This window comes from Myotis lucifugus, unplaced genomic scaffold, assembly GCF_000147115.1.
Source record: "Myotis lucifugus unplaced genomic scaffold, Myoluc2.0 scaffold_218, whole genome shotgun sequence".
Taxonomy (NCBI): Eukaryota; Metazoa; Chordata; class Mammalia; order Chiroptera; family Vespertilionidae; genus Myotis; species Myotis lucifugus.
The window spans coordinates 967763-986759 of NW_005871266.1; the positions used below are offsets into that span (position 1 = coordinate 967763).

General features: G+C 35.8%; 2 protein-coding genes across 3 annotated transcripts in view; one reads left to right on the forward strand and one right to left on the reverse strand.

Annotated features, from left to right (window-relative positions):
* TCP11L1 (t-complex 11 like 1) overlaps positions 1-15235 on the forward strand; it is a 60754-nt gene extending 45519 nt beyond the window's left edge. The window contains exon 9 of the mRNA XM_023761834.1: positions 14265-15235. Coding sequence (XP_023617602.1) covers positions 14265-14449 — 185 coding nt within the window. The 3' untranslated portion in view covers positions 14450-15235. The remainder of the gene's footprint in view (positions 1-14264) is intronic.
* The window catches only part of CSTF3 (cleavage stimulation factor subunit 3), a 72344-nt gene that overhangs the window by 15676 nt on the left and 37671 nt on the right, over positions 1-18997 (reverse strand). For both annotated transcript variants that reach the window (XM_023761831.1, XM_006098060.3), the window contains exons 4-10: positions 5622-5654; positions 5204-5301; positions 4157-4223; positions 4040-4074; positions 3830-3956; positions 2251-2328; positions 1051-1213 (exon numbers count right to left, since the gene is read on the reverse strand). In XM_023761831.1, the coding sequence (XP_023617599.1) occupies positions 1051-1213; positions 2251-2328; positions 3830-3956; positions 4040-4074; positions 4157-4223; positions 5204-5301; positions 5622-5654 (601 nt within the window). The remainder of the gene's footprint in view (positions 1-1050; positions 1214-2250; positions 2329-3829; positions 3957-4039; positions 4075-4156; positions 4224-5203; positions 5302-5621; positions 5655-18997) is intronic.

An 18997-nucleotide genomic window follows, 5' to 3' on the forward strand; every position in this document is an offset into this window, starting at 1 on the left:
TAAGTGGAGTGCGGGAATGTCAGGAGTAGACACAAAAATGGTGTGGGCAAAAAGTAAAACAAAACAAAAACCAGTATTTGCAAAGGCCTATAGGTGGGAAAGCAAGGCAAGATTGAGAAATTTTTTTAGAGTTCCAAATTCTGGTTCTGGCAGTGGCAGAGGAGTTTGTATCAGATCAACTCTCCCGAAAATGAAATTCATAAACTGAAAAATACAAAAGCAACTATTTAAAGGCACTGGAGAATGACCAAAAGAATAGAAACCAGAGAAGACTGAGCCCTTAAAAAATCAGAGCTACACTGGGGAGATCCATATTTAATATGGCTTTTCTCCTCAAGGGCATACCCTTGTGTGTATAGTTCTGGGATAGCTAGGACTCAAGTCAAATGCTGAAGACTTACTGGCTTGAGATAAGTAAGATGTAATTCTGAGCTATGAAAACAGCTGAAAATTAAGGAGGAAATTCCCCAAAAGAGAGCCATCGAAGGTGGGGCCTGAAAATCTCAGCAAACATGCCCTCAAATCTTTAGCTGACACCCCAAATGGACATGCATAGGAGAGAATACACTAAGAGAGCAATTATAAAATGTAGTAAGTAGAAAGCAAAGCTGGAAGGTTGAAAGAGCTGAATAGATATCGCTGAAGCTGCCCACTGTATTGGAGACCAAGTTTGGAATTGAGTCCCATCAAGTTACATGGACTGGGTAAACACATTGTACTTTCCATTATGTCCCTTGCCCTAGCCAGTTTGGTTCAGTGGATAGAGCGTTGGCCTGCGAATCGAAGGGTCCCAGGTTCGATTCCAGTCAAGGGCACATGCCTGGTTTGCGGGCTTGGTCCAACGTGCAGGAGGCAGCCAATCAATGATTCCCTCTCATAATTGATGTTTCTATCTATCTCTCCCTCTCCCTTCCTCTTTGAAAGCAATAAAAAGATATTTTAAAAAAACACAAACAAAAAAACCCAAAACCTCAGTATCTATCCTATGAGATAATATCAAGTGGTGTAACATGCATGTGACTGGAACCCCAGAAGGGTTAATCTCATTACCTCTTTTTGTTATAAGGGTCTGATCTTCTGTACGAAGAGGGTTGCTCTTTTCCCACTGTATGTATTTCTTCCACATATCTACCTGCTGAGCTTCTTGAGGAGTATTCTGAGGAGGCACTGAGGGAGCATTGCGGTCCAAACCTTTCATTACTGTCTCGTATTCCTAGACAACAAGCATTTAGCATTCTGTGGTGAGCACAGGAACAACTCAGATATACAAAATGTTGATCAGTTTGGAATAATTTGCTAAAATGCCAATTTCTTCCAAATACCACTTTAATATAATCTAAATATTGAAAATCAGGGAGAAAGATTACAGCAAGTTACCTCCCCAAGCACAGGTTTTATCAGGATGGGCTGAAAAGAACACCCCTGGCCTGTCGAGCTAATCTGGGAGGTCACTCTCCAGGACAGACATGACTGATGACCTGGGGGCATCATTACTGCCATCTTTGGAGAAACTGTCTCTTTAAACTTGTATCACGAGGCTATTTTCCCTAACTTCTCACGGTGTCAATTAGTGAAAAGCTATGTTCACAGACAAAAGTCTGTCTCTGAGAGCTGTTACTAAACAACAGAGTAATACAGTATTCAGATATGCATGAGCAAATAGGAGGGAAGGATAAGAACTTCATCAATTATAGTTGGAATCTTGTCTCTACGACCAGTTTCTATATTTAAAATTTTTCGTGGGAAGAGACTGGACAAAAATCATGCACCTATGGATGAGGACAGTGGGTGGGGAGTGAGGGCGGAGGGTGGGGTGGGAACTGGGAGGAGGGGAGTTATGGGGGGAAAAAAGAGGAACAAATGTAATAATCTGAACAATAAAGATTTAATTATTAAAAAATAAATAAATAAATAAATAAAAAATAAAATAAAATTTTTCTTCCAAACTCAACTTATTCTCTTTTGCCCTTTAACATGTCTGTAAAGAGGTATTTCATTTGCAGTGGCAGGCTAGAAGAGGTCAATGGGGGAAAGAAGGAGACATATGTAATACTTTCAATAATAAAGAATCATTTTTTTTAAAAAAGAGGTATTTCATTTCAAATATATCATCTGCTCAGACAATGCAACTAATCATCATTAAGATTTCTAATGAGTGAAAATGTTAAGAATAATACCATACAGGAAAAGTTCTTGTATAAACAAACTCATAACAATCATTAAAATAAGTGGCCTGACAGAATTTCATACCTTTGCTACACGCCTAGCATTCATGTAATCTCTACTCCGATCTTCAATCATTTTTTTAGCTAAATGAATATTGATACCCTAAGAAAAAAACAAAAGAAAACATGTTAGTTTTAAATTAACTATACTTTCATATTAGCACAATATAGTTAAATTTATTCATGTACTAAATTACTTTAAATTTCTTATTTTAAAAGATTTTTTTTGTTAATAAAATAAAGGTTCAATCACATTATATGCTTCAGAGATCAAGGAAGATGTGTTAGTCTGATATAAACTGGCAATAAATTTCCATAGATCAGGAATTTCTAAAGTTAGGGAATGATTTGAAAAGGATACAAATTCTATTTCATATAAAATTTTAATAATAAAGAATGATGTACAGATTCATCTGACAGAATAGCTGTGGATTAATCCTGAAAAGTACTTTTCTAAGTCTGCATAACTTGCAAAATTACTGCAGGAAAAAAAGAAAGAAAAAGAAATGCAATGGTAGAAGTAGACATAAACATTATCGCTCATGTCCAGCAGATCTCAAAGAGTAGACCAAGAAACTCTGATTTCCAAGACCCTTTCAGTGAGGTCCATAAGATCAAAACAATTTTCATATAATACTAGACATCATTTGCCTCTCTTACAAATATATACAGTGGAGCTTTTCAGAGATTATGTGACATTCAATATTATAAAAGATTGAATTTAGAAGCAGATATAATCTAGCTATTTTCTATTAAGCTCAATATTAAAGAAATTAAAAAAAATACAAAACAATGCCAATCTTCTTATTAAATTTTTTCTTGTTTTGGAAATTATAGTTTGTTACAATACTATTTATGTTAAAATTAAGGAGTTTATTATTGTAAAATTTAAATGATTGAAAAGTATCTTAAAATTTCTCAGTTTTAATGTTAATATGCAAAATATGATATATAAAACCCATATTAAAATGAAAAGTTCTTTGTAGCCTTCAATACTTTTTAAAATCCCAAAAACAAAAAGTTAAGAGAGCTACTGTTCATATGTATGAGGGAACAATTTTAATACTCTACATAGTTCTTCCAAATCACAGTGGACATGTGAGGAAATTTCTTTTAATGATGAAGCTTACTTGGCATGCATGTTTACTTATTAGCTCAGATGATTAAAGCATATGCCAATAAGCCAAAAATCGTGGATGGTAACTCCACATTTCACAAATGCAAGCCAACAATCATATCTACAACTAGGTAAAAGAGGTGTATTGCAATGATCACTACTATTGGAAAAACAATTCTAAAAAGGTACCATTTCATAAGGGATCAAATGTGTGGGTATAGTTTAACAATGAATAAAAATGGGTTTTGTTAGAATTTTGATTTTCCCAGAGTAGTCTCTAAAAAATAATGGGTTTCTCAAAACCTTGCAAAAACGTCAGAAGTGGTTCTTTCATTACAATCCACATAAAAACAGACATGCGCAGCACTGATATACGGGTACCTAATATCAGAGAGGCTAGAATCCACAGGCCCACAATGCATTAAAATTAAAATTAAAATTAAAATTAAAATGGTGTGGTTATAATAACTACTCTGGCCTAATTTACCTCTTCATACTTGTTATAGTCCCTCCAGAGTTGTTCAATGTTGATCATTGGATTAACACAACCTCGCTGATAAACCCTTCGGACAGCGGTTATTCGCTGATTTTCTGCATAAGATCCAACAGCTTCCCTGGTGTTGGGTAAGAAATGCCATCAATCATATTATACCTAAATCAAATGTGCACACTGAAAAACATCCATAAAAGTACTTACACGCCTTTTAAGAAATTGATGTAATCCACCCAAATCTAAGAAATAAAATAAAATGTTAGTATCTTTCTTGATATTTTCAAATTTATAGTGTATATATTAAAAATATTTTAACTCTACCTGATAAGACATAATTTCCATCCCAATTTTATCCAGTGCAAAATCATATGCTTGAGCCATTTTTTCTCTGAAATAAATGTGAAAGACATGTTTTTTTTAAAAAAATTCTATTTATTTATTTTAAAAGTTTTTTTTTAATCCTAGCCGGTTTGGCTCAGTGGATTGAGCATTGGCCTGTGGACTGAAAGATCCCAGGTTTGATTCCGGTCCATAGCACATGCCCAGGTTATGGGCCCAATCCCCAGTGTGGGCATGCAGGAGGCAGCCAATGGATGATTCTCTCTCATTATTGATGCTTCTATCCCCCTCTCTTCTTCTCTGAAATCAATAAAAAAAAAATATTTTTAAAAATGTATCTACAACTAAAACACAATCATAACTTCTGATCACAGTATCAGAACAGCATTTGAACTTTTTGTATATATAAACAAAAATGTAAAGGTATCCTTACAAGTACACAAAGTGCTTCTTTTGGTTAGCTTGCCAATGTCATTTGTTTCTTTTACCTTCTGCTTGTGAGCTTATCAATGATCAGGCCCAGGTTTTATTTATTTTTATATCCTTTAAATTGCTTAATCTTATATGTAGCAGAGTAAACTGTGGAAATATCTGGTCTAAGCAGGTAAGTGACATATGAAGATCTATTAGCTCTGAAGTAAAATTTAGAGTAGAAGAACTTCCTCTTCAATATAAGACAATAAAGGATAATGAGGAAAGGAAGACAGAATCCTAGTTATAGATAAAACTTAGATGTGTGTTTTAACATTTGGGAAGGTCCATTACTTAGATTCAGTGAAGTTAGATGGGTGGGCGACAGTCAGAGCAGGGAAACTACACAACAGAACTGTCCAACGTGCCTTGGAATACTTAAGTAGCACACTGCATCACCACCTACCAAAAGTGGTGCCGTGACAAGTAATAAAATGCTCTTTATTAAGTTTGACAACAAGCCTGTCTCTTTCCCTGGCGTTAAGAGAAGGTGAGTGACTGTGGGACTGACTGTGGGCCTGGGATCACTTGCATTGTTAAGACCCTGATTTAACTTACTTGTAACTTGGTAGTTTGCCCTTGGTTTCTCGGACATATGAAAGGTAACACTTCCATAAATCAATGTGCAAAACCTTCATAAGGCATCTCTGAAATAACTATAAATACAAGAAAATATTATCAGAATCCATGGGTAAATTTCACAGGTACGTGGGTAAAATGGAACTTTACAAAACAAACTTAGCTCCTTTCCCGAATCTATCTTCTTAACAAAACAAATGGCAAAAACAACTCCTACCTACTTCTTATTTTTTATTATAAACACTATCAAACATACAGAAGTGCTTAGTAAGTACAATGAACTATATAATCACTACCTAGATTCAATAATTATTAACACTTTACTATATTTCCCTAATATGGTAAGTCCTCAGTTAAGCTTCAGCATAAAAGTCAAAGTATCTTTAACAGAACTCACCTTTTCAACCTTGTCATAATTTTTAGCTTTAATCTGAAGAGAAACAGAAAAATATCAGATTAACATCATTCTTCTTAAAGTATTAAAACACTACCTCTCATTTTTAAAAAACTAATCTTGCAAATTCATCTCTATACTTTCCTGTTAATCCTGCCTTTCTAAAATAAATAATAGAAGTTTGAACCCAATTATGGATTTATGCATTATAAATATATGCCTTATACAAATTCATCCTACATATTTTCTTGTACTCATTTATGTTGAAATCTTGTAAAATAGTCAACAAGATGAATACAGACATACAAAGCAGAGTAGAACAGAAATTTTTTTTTGCTCATTTTGACTAAATTTTAGTCACTCAGGCAAACTACTATTTTCCAGGCACTGGGGCTACCAGTGAACACAACCTGCACAGTCTGCCCATGTTCTGACAGAGCTGACAATTTTATGGGAATAAATGCCAAAATGGGGGAAGTACAGGGTGCTAGGTGCATTTAGGAGGAGCACAAGACTCAGACTTGGGGAGTTGCACAAGATTTCCTAAAAAGTTAAGACATTAAGAATGATGCGTTACACTGGTGAATAAAGGGAGGAGTTATTCCAGGCAAAGACCAAGGTTAAATATAATTAGATTTCCTTTTCTTTTCCAAGTGTTTTCATCAGATGGTAGGTAGGATTAGTTGCTCAATTATGATTTATCAGCAAGTCTTTGTTTTACCCTAAGTGAATAATTGGATTGGTTAGAGAAATCTTGGCTTGTGATCCTTCTCTCTCAGCAGTATATACCAATTTTCCCAGTTTTCTGGCTTAAGATATTGCAGGTGAGAACTCTGACAGTCTCTTTTTCAGCTTGAGAATTTTCTTCTTTTTAAAATTGTCTCTCTTCCTTCTGTTCCTTTTTCCTTTAGAACTCCTATTATACACATTATGCCTCCTTATTCTATCTTCAAAATTGCTTATTTTTACCCTTCCTTTGATCTAGGTTTAAAAGTATTTGTTGATTTTTGGCTCCAGATTTTAATACTGTCCTTTCAATCTCATTGCATTCATATTATTTTGTTCAAGTTCTTGTCTCTCCCCTTCAGCAGCTCTTTTGTTGGGGCCTATCCTGACAGTTGCTGCATCATTTACTGCAATTATTTTTTCTGTCTATTCCCTGACGCTGCGTTGGCAGTCTTAGGATAGTAACTGATCCCTTCCCTACCATGACAGCTATGTAGCAGGTGTAGACAGGAAATAGGCTGTTGGTAGTCCTCTGACAAAGATCCAGAAAGAAGTCTTTGCTCAAGAGTAGGGAGGGCTCAGCCCGCCTGATGTCCATATTCCTCTGGGGTAGAAAGTCCAGGACTTCCAAGTGTTTCTATGGGTCAGTTTCTAATACCTTGCCCTATGCTCTCCACCAGCCCTCTTCTTTGAGACAGCCACAAAACCTGAGGTTTCCTTGAATCCAGCTGCTCTGCTCAGTATAGGTAAATAGGCTGAGAATGGCAGTGAAGTAAGATGAGTTGAAGTCACTAGCTTCCAAAGGCAATGACAGATTATATACAACAGGTTAGAGCAACCAAAACTACTGGGAAAATTGGCAAAGAATATGAATAGGTGATTACCAGAAGAGAAAATGAAAATGGTTAAAGATAATATGGCAACACATGCAAACTTACAAAATGGGAAAAACAAAAACAGTTAAAGTAAATGCTCATCAATAGAAAAATAGTTCAATTGTGGTGCATTCATATAATGGAATATTATATGCCCATATGAAATAAACTAGGACTGTTAACAGGTAGTTTGAGGGAATTTTCACAAGATTTTATTGAATAAAAAAAAGATTAAAATGTGTATAATACATTCCATTTTTGTAAAACAATGCTCAAAAAATAAATCTTGCACTGGCCAGTGTGGCTCAGTTGGATGGAGCTTTGTCCCATGCACCAAAGTGTCACGGGTTCCATTTCTGATCAGGGTGCATACCCAGGTTGCAGGCTCCATCTCTGGTTGGACATGTGCAGGAGGCAACTGATCAATGTTTCTCTCTCATATACATGTTCATCTCTCCCTCTCTAAAATCAATGGAAACATATCCTTGGGTGAGGATTAAAAATAATAATAAATAATCTTATTTGTATACATATATGTTTGTATATGATTTTATGAGCATGGAGAAAATAAGGAACATACACAAAGTTGTTAATGTAGTTGATGGGCAGAGTTCTATCAGTGGAGGAATAGAGACAAGAAAAAAGAGGCTTTACATCATGTATATGATTTCATTTATGCATCTCAGTAAAAACTACGTCTCTATATTATAATAAATATAAACATGCTTACAGGGCTCTACTTGAAAACCAAAGCTTGATTTAAATTTTAAAAAATTCTTGATACCGCTTTGAAGTTTGTCTGACATCAGATTCTCAAGTCTATCATTAACCAATCAAAAATGCCTCTATTTAAAGTCCATTATATACATACACATAGTTTTAAAAGCATACAAAGACTTGCTTATATCTATCTACTAAAAGTAATGCTATATAATTATAAATGACAGGGGCCCTTAAAAATTATTTTTGTTCTCAGTTCTCAAACTTCAATGTGCAACCCATCTGAGTTGTTAAAAGTGTAGAATTCTATTTTTAACAGGAATCACAAGTTATACTAATGCAAAGACTTTTTAAAATGGTTGGAAATATACCAACATATGACCAATTTATGTGTTAGTGTGACGGAATAATTGTTTTTTCAAAATTTCTATAATGTAGTTATATTATTTTTGTAATTTAAAAAATCCTTACAAGAATTGAGGATAATTTTTAATATTCACCTTTCTGATATATCTACTGCTAGTCATAAAAATTTTTCATGAAATTAAAACGTTTTTGCACAGCAAAATAAACCATCAACAAAATGAAGAGGCAACTCATGGAATGGGAGAGCATGTTCACCAATACATGTCATAAGGGGTTAATATCCAAAATTTATAAAGAACTTATAAAACTCAACACCAAAAAACAAAAAGAAACAAACAAAAAAAACAATGAAAAAATGGGCAACAGACCTGAATAGACACTTTTCCAGAGGACACATAGATGGTCAACAGACATGAAAAGATGCTCAATGTACCCTAGCTGGTTGGCTCAGTGGACAGAGCGTGGGCCTGCAGAATGAAGGGTCCCAGGTTCGATTCCAGTCAAGGGAACATGCCCTGGTTGCAGGCTTGCTCCCCAGTGGGGGGGCATGCAGGAGGCAGCCTATCAATGATTCTTTCTCATCATTGATGTTTCTATGTCTCTCTCCCTCTCAGAAATCAATAAATATATATTTTAAAAAATGATACTCAATGTCACTAATCATTATCACCTCACACCTGTCAGAATGGCTATCATCAATAAATCAACAAACAAGTGTTGGCAAGGATGTGAAGGGAATCCTTGTGCACTGTTGGTGGGAATGTAGATTGGTGCAGCCACTGTTGAAAGTAGTATGGAGTTGCCGCAAAAACTTAAAAACAGGCCCTGACCAGTTTGGCTCAGTGGATAGAGCGTCGGCCTGCGGACTGAAGGGTCCCAGGTTCAGTAGGGTCATGGGCATGTACCTTGGTTGCGGGCACATCCCCAGTAGGGAGTGTGCAGGAGGCAGCTGATCGATGTTTCTCTCTCATGGATGTTTCTGACTATTTCTCTCCCTTCCTCTCTGTAAAAAATCAATAAAATATATATATTTTTAAAATTAAAAACAGAACTGCCTTATGACTCAGCCATTCCACTTCTGGGAATTTATCTGAAGAAACCCGGAACCCTAATTTGAAAGAATATATACACCCCTATGTTCACTGCAGCATTATTTACAATAGCCAAGACTTGGAAGCAACCCAAGAGTCCACCAGTAAATGAGTAAACAGGTATCGTACATTTACACAATGGAATACTACTCAGCCGTAAAAAGGAAGAAAATTTAACCCTTTGCAACAGCATAAATGGACCTGGAGAACATTATGCTCAGTAAAATAAGTCAGTCAGAGAAAGACAAGTACCATATTACTTCACTCATATGTAGAATTTTTTTTCACTCATATGTAAAATTTAATGAACAAACTAAACTACCAAGCAAAATAGAGACAGACTCATAGAGAATAGACAAACAGCTCTAATAGAGGGATTTTGAGAGGGTGGTGGTGGAGGAATTGAGCAAAAAAAGAAAAACCAGAGAAAGAACTCATGGATCTGGACAACAGTGTGGTGATTGCCAGGGGCAGGAGATGGGTTAAGGTGGAAGAGGGTATGAAGGGATAAATGGTGATGGGGGAGGAAAATAGAGAACAAAAATTGTCATGTACTTGAAATTTTATTCTTTTGCTGAGTCATTTTAATTTTACCAAGATATGAAAAGATGCTGTGGAGGGAAAGGAATAAAAAATTTTAAATTGTCAACTCCCTACTTTTATTTTATAAAAAAGGAAGATAATTAGATTAGCAAAAGCAGGCTCTGAATTTTATTAAATTAGACTGGTTATTGGGGGAAGAGTAAAACAAGTATAACACTGAATAAATATGGATCTATTCCTGATACATTAAAAAAATTTTTTTATAAGTTTGAGTCAAACTGCATGACGGGAAGCAAGATCTCAAATAGTCCCTATTCGTGATACTTTTAAACACTTAATTCTAGTTCTTTGCTAACGTCTATGATTATTCTCAAGCATAACTGAACATGAATAATCTTTTGGAACTAAAACTACCCTCTGGGCATTTACTGAAACTAATAATCACAGCAGATTATTTAACTTTGCAAAATGTAAACCTTATCAGAAGAAATGTCTAATAAACTATTGACTAACTATGGTAACATCCATTTTTAACAGTTTAGATATCTGTGCCCTTTATCTGGAACATCCTATATAATAAAAGCTAATATGCAAATTGACCGAACGGCAGAATGACCGGCCGCTATGATGTGCACTGACCACTAGGGGGCAGACGTTCATTGCAGGAGCTGCCCCTAGCCCGCAGGCCCCCAGCCAGTCAAGGCAGGTGCTAGCGAGGGGTACCCCCCCCAATCGCCCCACAGAGGGAGGCGACCAGCAGCGGTGGCAGGGCTGGCTGGCGATCAGGGGGCAGCACCAGGCTGGCTAAGGCGGGTGCTAGCGGGGGGCCCCCCAATCGCCCCACTGGTCGGCCCTGATTGCTGGCTAGGCTTAGGGACCTACCTGTGCGCAAATTTTTTGCATGGGGTCTCTAGTTTTTATATGAAGATGTAAAGAAGCTACAATATTTAACTGTTTAAAAATAAATTAGTTTTCCCTAATATTAGGAATATTTTTCATATTTCATTGAACATTTTATAAAATAGTGTAAATGCCTAGAAAGCTAACATTTTCCTTAACAGAGAAATCTCTACATGTAAAGAACATTTTGGCTGATTTCCTCAATATCAAATTTTCTGTTATCAGAATTTTTTAAATGTTATTTTTAGAAGTACCTATTAATAAGTAACTATATAATTCATTTTAAAAAATTCAAAAACGTATTTGACAAGTGAATCCAACGGGACATAATTCTATAGAGCAGCGGTTCTCAACCTGTGGGTCGCAATCCCTTTGGCGGTCAAACGACCCTTCCACAGGGGTCGCCTAAGACCATCCTGCATATCAGATATTTACATTACGATTCATAACAGTAGCAACATTACAGTTATGAAGTAGCAACGAAAATAATTTTATGGTTGGGTCATAACATGAGGAACTGTATTTAAAGGGCCAGAAGGTTGAGAACCACTGGCATAGAGGAAAGTAAACAAACCAAACAATTTAAAGGAAGTCTCTATATACTTTGTTTAGGTCTTCATATAAAATAACCATTTGAGACAAGCCAATGCTTGTTTTAAGACACTACAGGTTTAGACCCCATCTCAAGTGAGTTTACATAGCAGTTTCTTCTACAAATGGGATGAATAAATGAATTAATTGCAAACACACACTCCTAATTTGTTTCCCATATCTTTCTAAAGATTTGCACTTTTGTGGAACTTGAGACAATCAATTTAAATTGAGTTTGAGCTGTAAAAGCTGATTCTGCTTGTCTTTTTCTTTTTAAAAAATATATAATTTATTGATTTTTTACAGAGAAGATGGGAGAGGGAGTTAGAAACATCGATGAGAAACATTGATCAGCTGCCTCCTGCACACTCCCTACTGGGAATGTGCCCGCAACCAAGGTACATGCCCTTGACCCGAATCAAACCTGGGACCCTTCAGTCCGCAGGCCAACGCTCTATCCACCGAGTCAAACCAGTTAGGGCTCTGCTTGTCTTTTTCATTCTAAAAAGCTTAGCCCCAATCCTGAAACCTAAAAGCAAATGGCATCCTGAACACAAACCCCATCTTCCATTCATTTACCCTTTTTCACTACTTTTTTCTGGGGCTCTCTAATTCCTCATACCCAGAAAAAAATGTATTGGATATTACAGATGTAAGTTATTTTAAGGAATTTGGAAAATATTGAAGAATGGTACTTTAAGATCTATCAAATTTTTAAAAAATATATTTTTATTGATTTCAGAGATAGGGAGGAGAGACAGAAACATCAATGATGAGAACCATTGATCAGCTGCCTCCTGCACGCCCCCTACTGGGATCAAGACAACAACCTGGCCCTAGCTGGTTTGGCTCAGTCTCTAATTCCTTATACCCAGAAAAAAATGTATTGGATATTACAGACGTACGGTCAGGGGCATGTACCTTGGTTGCAGGCAGAAGAATGGTACTTTAAGATCTACCAAATTTTTAAAAAATATATTTTTATTGATTTCAGAGATAGGGAGGAGAGATAGATCTCCCTTCTTCTCTGTAAAAAAATCAATAAAATATATGAAAAAAAAAAAAAAAAAAGACAACAACCTGGGCATGCGCCCTGATCAGAAATAGAACTGTGACCTCCTGGATCATTGGTCAACACTACCCTAGCCAGTTTGGCTCAGTGGATAGGCCATTGGCCTGTGGACCAAAGGGTCCCTGGTTCCAAACTGATCAAGGGCAGGTACTTTGGTTGCAGGCTCCTCCCCAGCCCAGGCCCTGGTCAGGGCGTGTGCAGGAAGCAACCAATCGATGAACTTCTCTCACATTGATATTTCTATCTTTCCCTCTCTCTTAAAAAAAAAAAAAAATCAATGGAAAAAATATCAAGTAAGGATTTAAATTTTTTTTAAAACTAAAAAACAAAAAACAAATGTATGCTTACATATACACAGATTTAGATTTAACAAGTTGGCTAAAACCTATTGCTATCCCATAAATTTTGTTCAAGTTGTGTTAACAGAAACAACATATCTGAGTAGAGAATATAAATATGAGTAGAGAATATAAACCAGTTATAGTAACATTATAATTGAATTTATAATTTGCAGGGCAAATTACAGTTTTAGATTGAGTTTACATTCCTTTTTTTGTTTTGTTAATCCTTACTGAGGACATTTTTTCCATTGATTTTTAGAGAGTGGAAGAGACAGAAAGGGGGGGCGGTAAGAAAGAGAAACATTGGTTGGTTGTCTCCTGCACACATCCCAACAGGGGCCAGGGATCAAACCTGCAACCCAAGTATATGTCCCTGACAAGAACTGAACCAGTAACCCTGCAATCCAATGTTCTACCCACTTAGTACACTGGCCAGGGCCATTTTTATTTTTTGTACTAACCAAATTTGGTATTAATCTTCCACTTTTCTGAACCAAATAAAAAATATTTGCAGTGTGTGCTTCAGATTTATCAGGTGGATATGGGTCCATGGATCTGGATTTTATTAAAGATCTTATAATCAAGTTGGAAACACGAAATTACTGGGAAGAACAGAGGACTAAATTTAATTTTATATATATCGCCATGTCCTATAAAGTTAAGAGGAAAAGGAGTCCCATGCAAATTAGTTACTGAGGAAAGTTTTGCTGAGCAGATGAAATCCAGGAAAAAAGGTTTGTGTGAGTCTCTGAAGTTTTCTGTGGCAGAGTGGAAAGAATATGTATTAGGAAAGTAGGCTGGCGAATTGTGGTGGCGGTCCATTATAGAGGGCCTAAACAAAAAGCCAAGCAGAGTTTAAAACTGATATACACAAAATGTGGATGTCTCCCAATAATGAAAGTACAGAAACTATGGCTCATCAGTGGGGTTGGGGGGTGAGGGAGAGTGAAATTGGGGGAGATAGAAAGGTGGCTTTCAGTCTCATGGGATAAGGCAAGGCACTTGCAGAGAAATCGCTAAGAAGCTGTTGCTATCATCCTTAACTGGGGTAACAGTGGCCTGGGCTTTGGGAGAAGGCCAGGCAGGGAGAGAAAAATAGTAATACAGAGGGGAAAAACCAGAGGTGTATTTTTTCATGGGAAGAAAAATGTTATGGTAATTGCTGTAAAGTTTACTTTTTACTATTTTTAATGCAGTGTTTTATTTATTGCTTTAATTTTAAGAGAGGGAGGGAGAAAAAGAGAGAAACATTGATTTGTTGTTCCATCTACTCACGCATTCTTTAGTTGATTCTTGTATGTGCCCTGACCAGGGATCGAACTGCAACCTTGGAGTACTGGGGACAATGCTCCAAACAACTGCGCTACATGGCGAGGGCAAGTTTACTTTTTCTTTTTTTAATGTTTTTTTATTGATTTTAGAGAAGAAGGAAGAGGGAGAGAGAAAAACTGATGTGAGAAACATCCATCTGCTGCTCCGACTGGAAATCAAACTGGCAACCTTTATATGCACAGGACGGCAATCAACTGAGCCACACCAGCCAGAGCCAAGTTTAAATTTTATTGGATTTAATGTGGTAACCATAAATAACTCAGGAATTTTTTAAAGTTAGGACATAAGGTATTGGTTTTCAAATAAAACAAGTGGGATTAAAGATGTGTATTTGAGTCACTGATTTAATTTCTGAAAAACAGCCATTACCAGGCAGAGAAAAGGAACAGAAACTCAGAGTGCTTGAGATTAAGAGAAAGGATAAAATCACATCTAAAAAAATCAAAGAACACTAAGAAAAAAAGAGAGCTGATAGATGATTTACTGTTATGCTGCTAAATAAGTGTAACAATTATAATAGACATCTAGTATCAAGGAAAATGATTTACCTAGTTTTTCTTAAAATCACTTTTCAAAAACTGGATTACATTTCACTACTTTTTGAGCAATGTGCCTACTCTTCCAGTATTTTTCTATCAATAGATTTATGAATGCGGATAACAACACATTTCCTTGTTCCATAAAACTTTTATAGTGCATTCCTCAGACTAAAATACCATGTTTTTATCCAAATATGCTATTCAAACTCTCAATTTTAGATCTGAAATTATTTCAATTACATTATGCAATTCTGCCATTGATACTTTTAATCATTGTATCCAATAAAATCAGCATTTGTATTATGAGCCAATTCTAGTTCTCTCAATCCTATATGCATACGTTATTTCTACTTTTAATTTAAATGACTTAATTGCACATTCCTTTAAAATGTTCATCAAATATTCTCCAAGTCATCCTTTTCACCAAAATCATACATTTACTTAATCTTTTCCTCTTTACACTTGGACAAACTATTTTACTAAATTCTGAAGCAATTAAAAAATCTCATTGCCAAAAAAAAAAAAATCTCATTGCCTAACTCAATTTGAAAGATCATGCCAGCAACTTTTGACAGTGAAATACCAATTCTAAATGGTCAGTTTAAAGAAATGATCATAAATGTTTAAAGATACCTAAGTAAAATTGTATTTTAGTTTCTTATAAAGCAAAAAATGGAAATATGAATGTATAACAATAAAGGATTGGTTAAGTAGCATACATCTGTATGTACTAATTTAGCACACTTAAAAGTAATTTCGTATAATGAATAATAACAAAAATATAAAAAACATGTTACAACAAAGTTTTGAGTTTTTGTTTTATAGAAACCTGTATCTAGAAAAGCTAACAGTGGTAAAAGATAGTGGAAATATGAATTATTTCCCATTATAGTACTATTTTGTTTATTTTTTAAAATATATTTTTATTAATTTCAGAGAGAGGGAGAGGGAGATATAAACATCAATGATGAGAGAGAATCATTGACTGGCTGCCTCCTGCACGCCCCCTACTGGGGATTGAACCTGCAACTGGGGCATGTTCCCTTGACCAGAATTGAACCCAGTACCCTTCAGTCCACAGGCTGATGCTCTATCCATTGAGCCAAGCCGGATAGGGCTATATTACTCTTTTAAATTTATTTTCCTTTTTAAACAACAAGTTCTGTTTTTCCTTCCTCATCTTTTTTCAACTTCCATTCATTTGATATATCATTATGCTTGCTTTGTAAAATTGTACCATTTAATTCCAAAATTTTCATTCATCCACATATTTAGCTTCAGTGACAACTGTTTATGAAAGCCTATTATATAATAACTATATTTTCAGTAGTCCATCTAGGTATTATCCTATATAATAAAAGTGTAATATGCTAAATGTCTGGTCCATCGTTCAACCAATCAAAGTGTAATATGCTAATGATATGCTAAGGCCACTCAACTTCTTGCTATGACGTGCACAGACCACCAGGGGGCAGACAGTCGACTGGTTGCTATGACGTGCACTGACCACCAGGTGGCAGATGCTCCGACCAGTAGGTTAGCTTGCTGCTGGGGACGGAGAGAAAAGGGCCAGATACGCCCTGGAGCCCTCCCGTGGTCCCTCCCCAGCTGGCCAACCTCTTGTGTCCCTCCCCAGCCCCGATCGTGCACCAGTGGGGTCCCTCGGCCGAGTCTGGGCCCTTTCACCATCTGAGACCCCTCGGGGGATGTCGGAGAGCCGGTTTCGGCCCCATCCCGCAAGCCAGGCCAAGACACTCCACTGGTGCACAAATTCGTGCACCTGACCTCTAGTTCCATCATAAAAAAAATCCCACAGGACATGTTGGATTTCTCTATCTAGTGCTGCTGCTGGTAATTTAGACTGTATGTCCCAGGACTTGGTCCTTTTTTGAGATATGGCTCAATAAACACTGTCTTTCAGAAAATAAAATAAAATCCCACAAAGGCACGGATTTTTATCAGTTTATTTCCAAGCACCTAGAATAGTGCCCACATATAGTGACATTCAATAAATATGGCTAAGGAAATGTGGCTAAAAATCTGTCACTGATTATAAAAATGAAACCATGGAACTTGTATAGAAAGCTCAGGAGTTGTTATTCTTGTTAAAAAACAAAACAAAAAACACCACACTTAAATAAATGGTTTTAGGAAGAGTGATACAATTATACTGTCAGTCAATTCAGAATAAAATACTATCTATCCTTAAAAATAGTTAAGGACCCATTAAAACTCTAATACGAATTTTGAAAAGATTTTTACATGGCTTATTAGAATTCATGTAAACACCCAAATCAATTTTATTTTTCATTAATTCTCTTGAATGAAAACATGATTTCCCATATAACACTGCCTCAAATAACAAAGTAAAAGGTGAAAAACTGGGATTTTGAAAGTGGAGGTTTAAATAGGTAGATATACCTACCAAATTAATTACCTTTACAAAAACCAAGAAAAGCCCTGACCAGTTTGGCTCAGTGGATAGAGCGTCGGCCTGCAGACTGAAGGGTCCCAGGTTTGATTCAGGTCAAGGTCATGTACCTTGGTTGCGGGCACATCCCCAGTAGGGGGTGTGCAGGAGGCAGCTGATCGATGTTTCTCTCTCATCAATGTTTCTGACTATCCCTCTCCCTTCCTCTCTGTAAAAAAATCAATAAAATATATTTTTTTAAAAACAAAAAATTCAGGTTAAAACATTAAATTCCAGCACAATTAAGAGACAGATGAATCATTTTCCGCTGAGAGACATGTTCCAAAGATGAAATTTTGGTTCTATTTTAATGAGTTAAGTCCTATTTGGAAATTTTAAGTATTATCTCCAGAATGTTTATAATGTAATCTAATAGGTACTTATTTAAAAAATTTTTCCCTTCGTAAGTTCCTAAGTGCATTTCTCCAAACAGGGTCACATTTAAAGACTGAACAAAAGCATGCACTATTTTCTCTGGAATTTTATTTATATCCGTTGGTTTGAAATATTTGGTTAGTATTTTACATTTCACCCCTCCAAAATAAGTTTTTGATGATATTTCCCAAAGTGATACCACCGAAAGTAACAAATTAGGTTGAAATCCTATATGGAATACCCACTAAGGTTTCAGTAGACAAGAAGGAAATAAAGATCAGATGGGAATTCCTGCCATTAAAAGGAGATTTTTGTGCTATCACTGAAATGTAAATAAAGTTGAAGAGGAAAAAACCTGCAAGCTCTGGATCAAGATGATATTTTATCCTATAAATGAAGTCTGGAGGAAGCCTCCTGTAATCTAATAAATACATGGTCATTCTTTCTGGTGGATTCTAATATACAGATCTAATTTTGTCCTGGCTTTATGTAACAAGTTAGTAAGAGCTGTCAGATGATCAAAAGCTGTGATATAAAAAATAATAGAAAAAATAACATTTCCCTAATACTCAGTTTCCCAAAGAACCTGAGCTCCCGACAGCCCTTTCCTAATCACTACCTAAACCTGAAGAACAGGAACAAGACCATTGTTCTGTTCCCCTCCGTCCATCATCCCACAATATGCACACACAAAAACTATTAAAATAATCTTAAGGATGGGCTTTCAATTGCTACAGTTGAAATACACTGTTGGATAGGAAGGCAAGCATGTTGGAAAACTAGATTGTATGTGCCCTGACCAGATAAGAGAACTCATTTGGTTAGAGGGTTGTCCAGTCCCAATTAGCAAAGTTTGCAGGTTCAAGAAGCAACCAATCAATGCATAAAAAATAGGACAACAAATTGATATTTCTCTCCCCACAACCCCTCTCTCTGTAAAAAAAAAAAAAAAAAATCAATCAATCAATCAATCAATATCCTGCAGCTGGGGAAGAGAGGGAAGAGGGTGCAGGGGGGAAAATCAATATATTTTATTATAAACTAGATTTTATGAAATGTTTAATTACATCACCATTGGGAAAACTAATTTTTAAAATATTTAATATTAAATAGTACAAATATAATCCATATGCTACATAAAACTCACATCAAAGGGATCTCTATGATTCCTAAAAGATGCTTTCATTTTTCTATTTTCAATGACCTTATTGAATAACTTAAGAAAATGTATACTGTGAATCAAGATTTTTCTTCACAAATACTTTATGGGCAAATCAATTTAAGGGGATAAATGTAACTACCAACAGAAACATACTCTTATTAAATCTATTTAAAATTATTATCATTACATATTGGCAATTCAAGTCTTATGTCTTTCTAACATTGAGTAGCAATATAAAAGATTTGAGACGTGTAAGAAAAATAATTTGCAAACAAG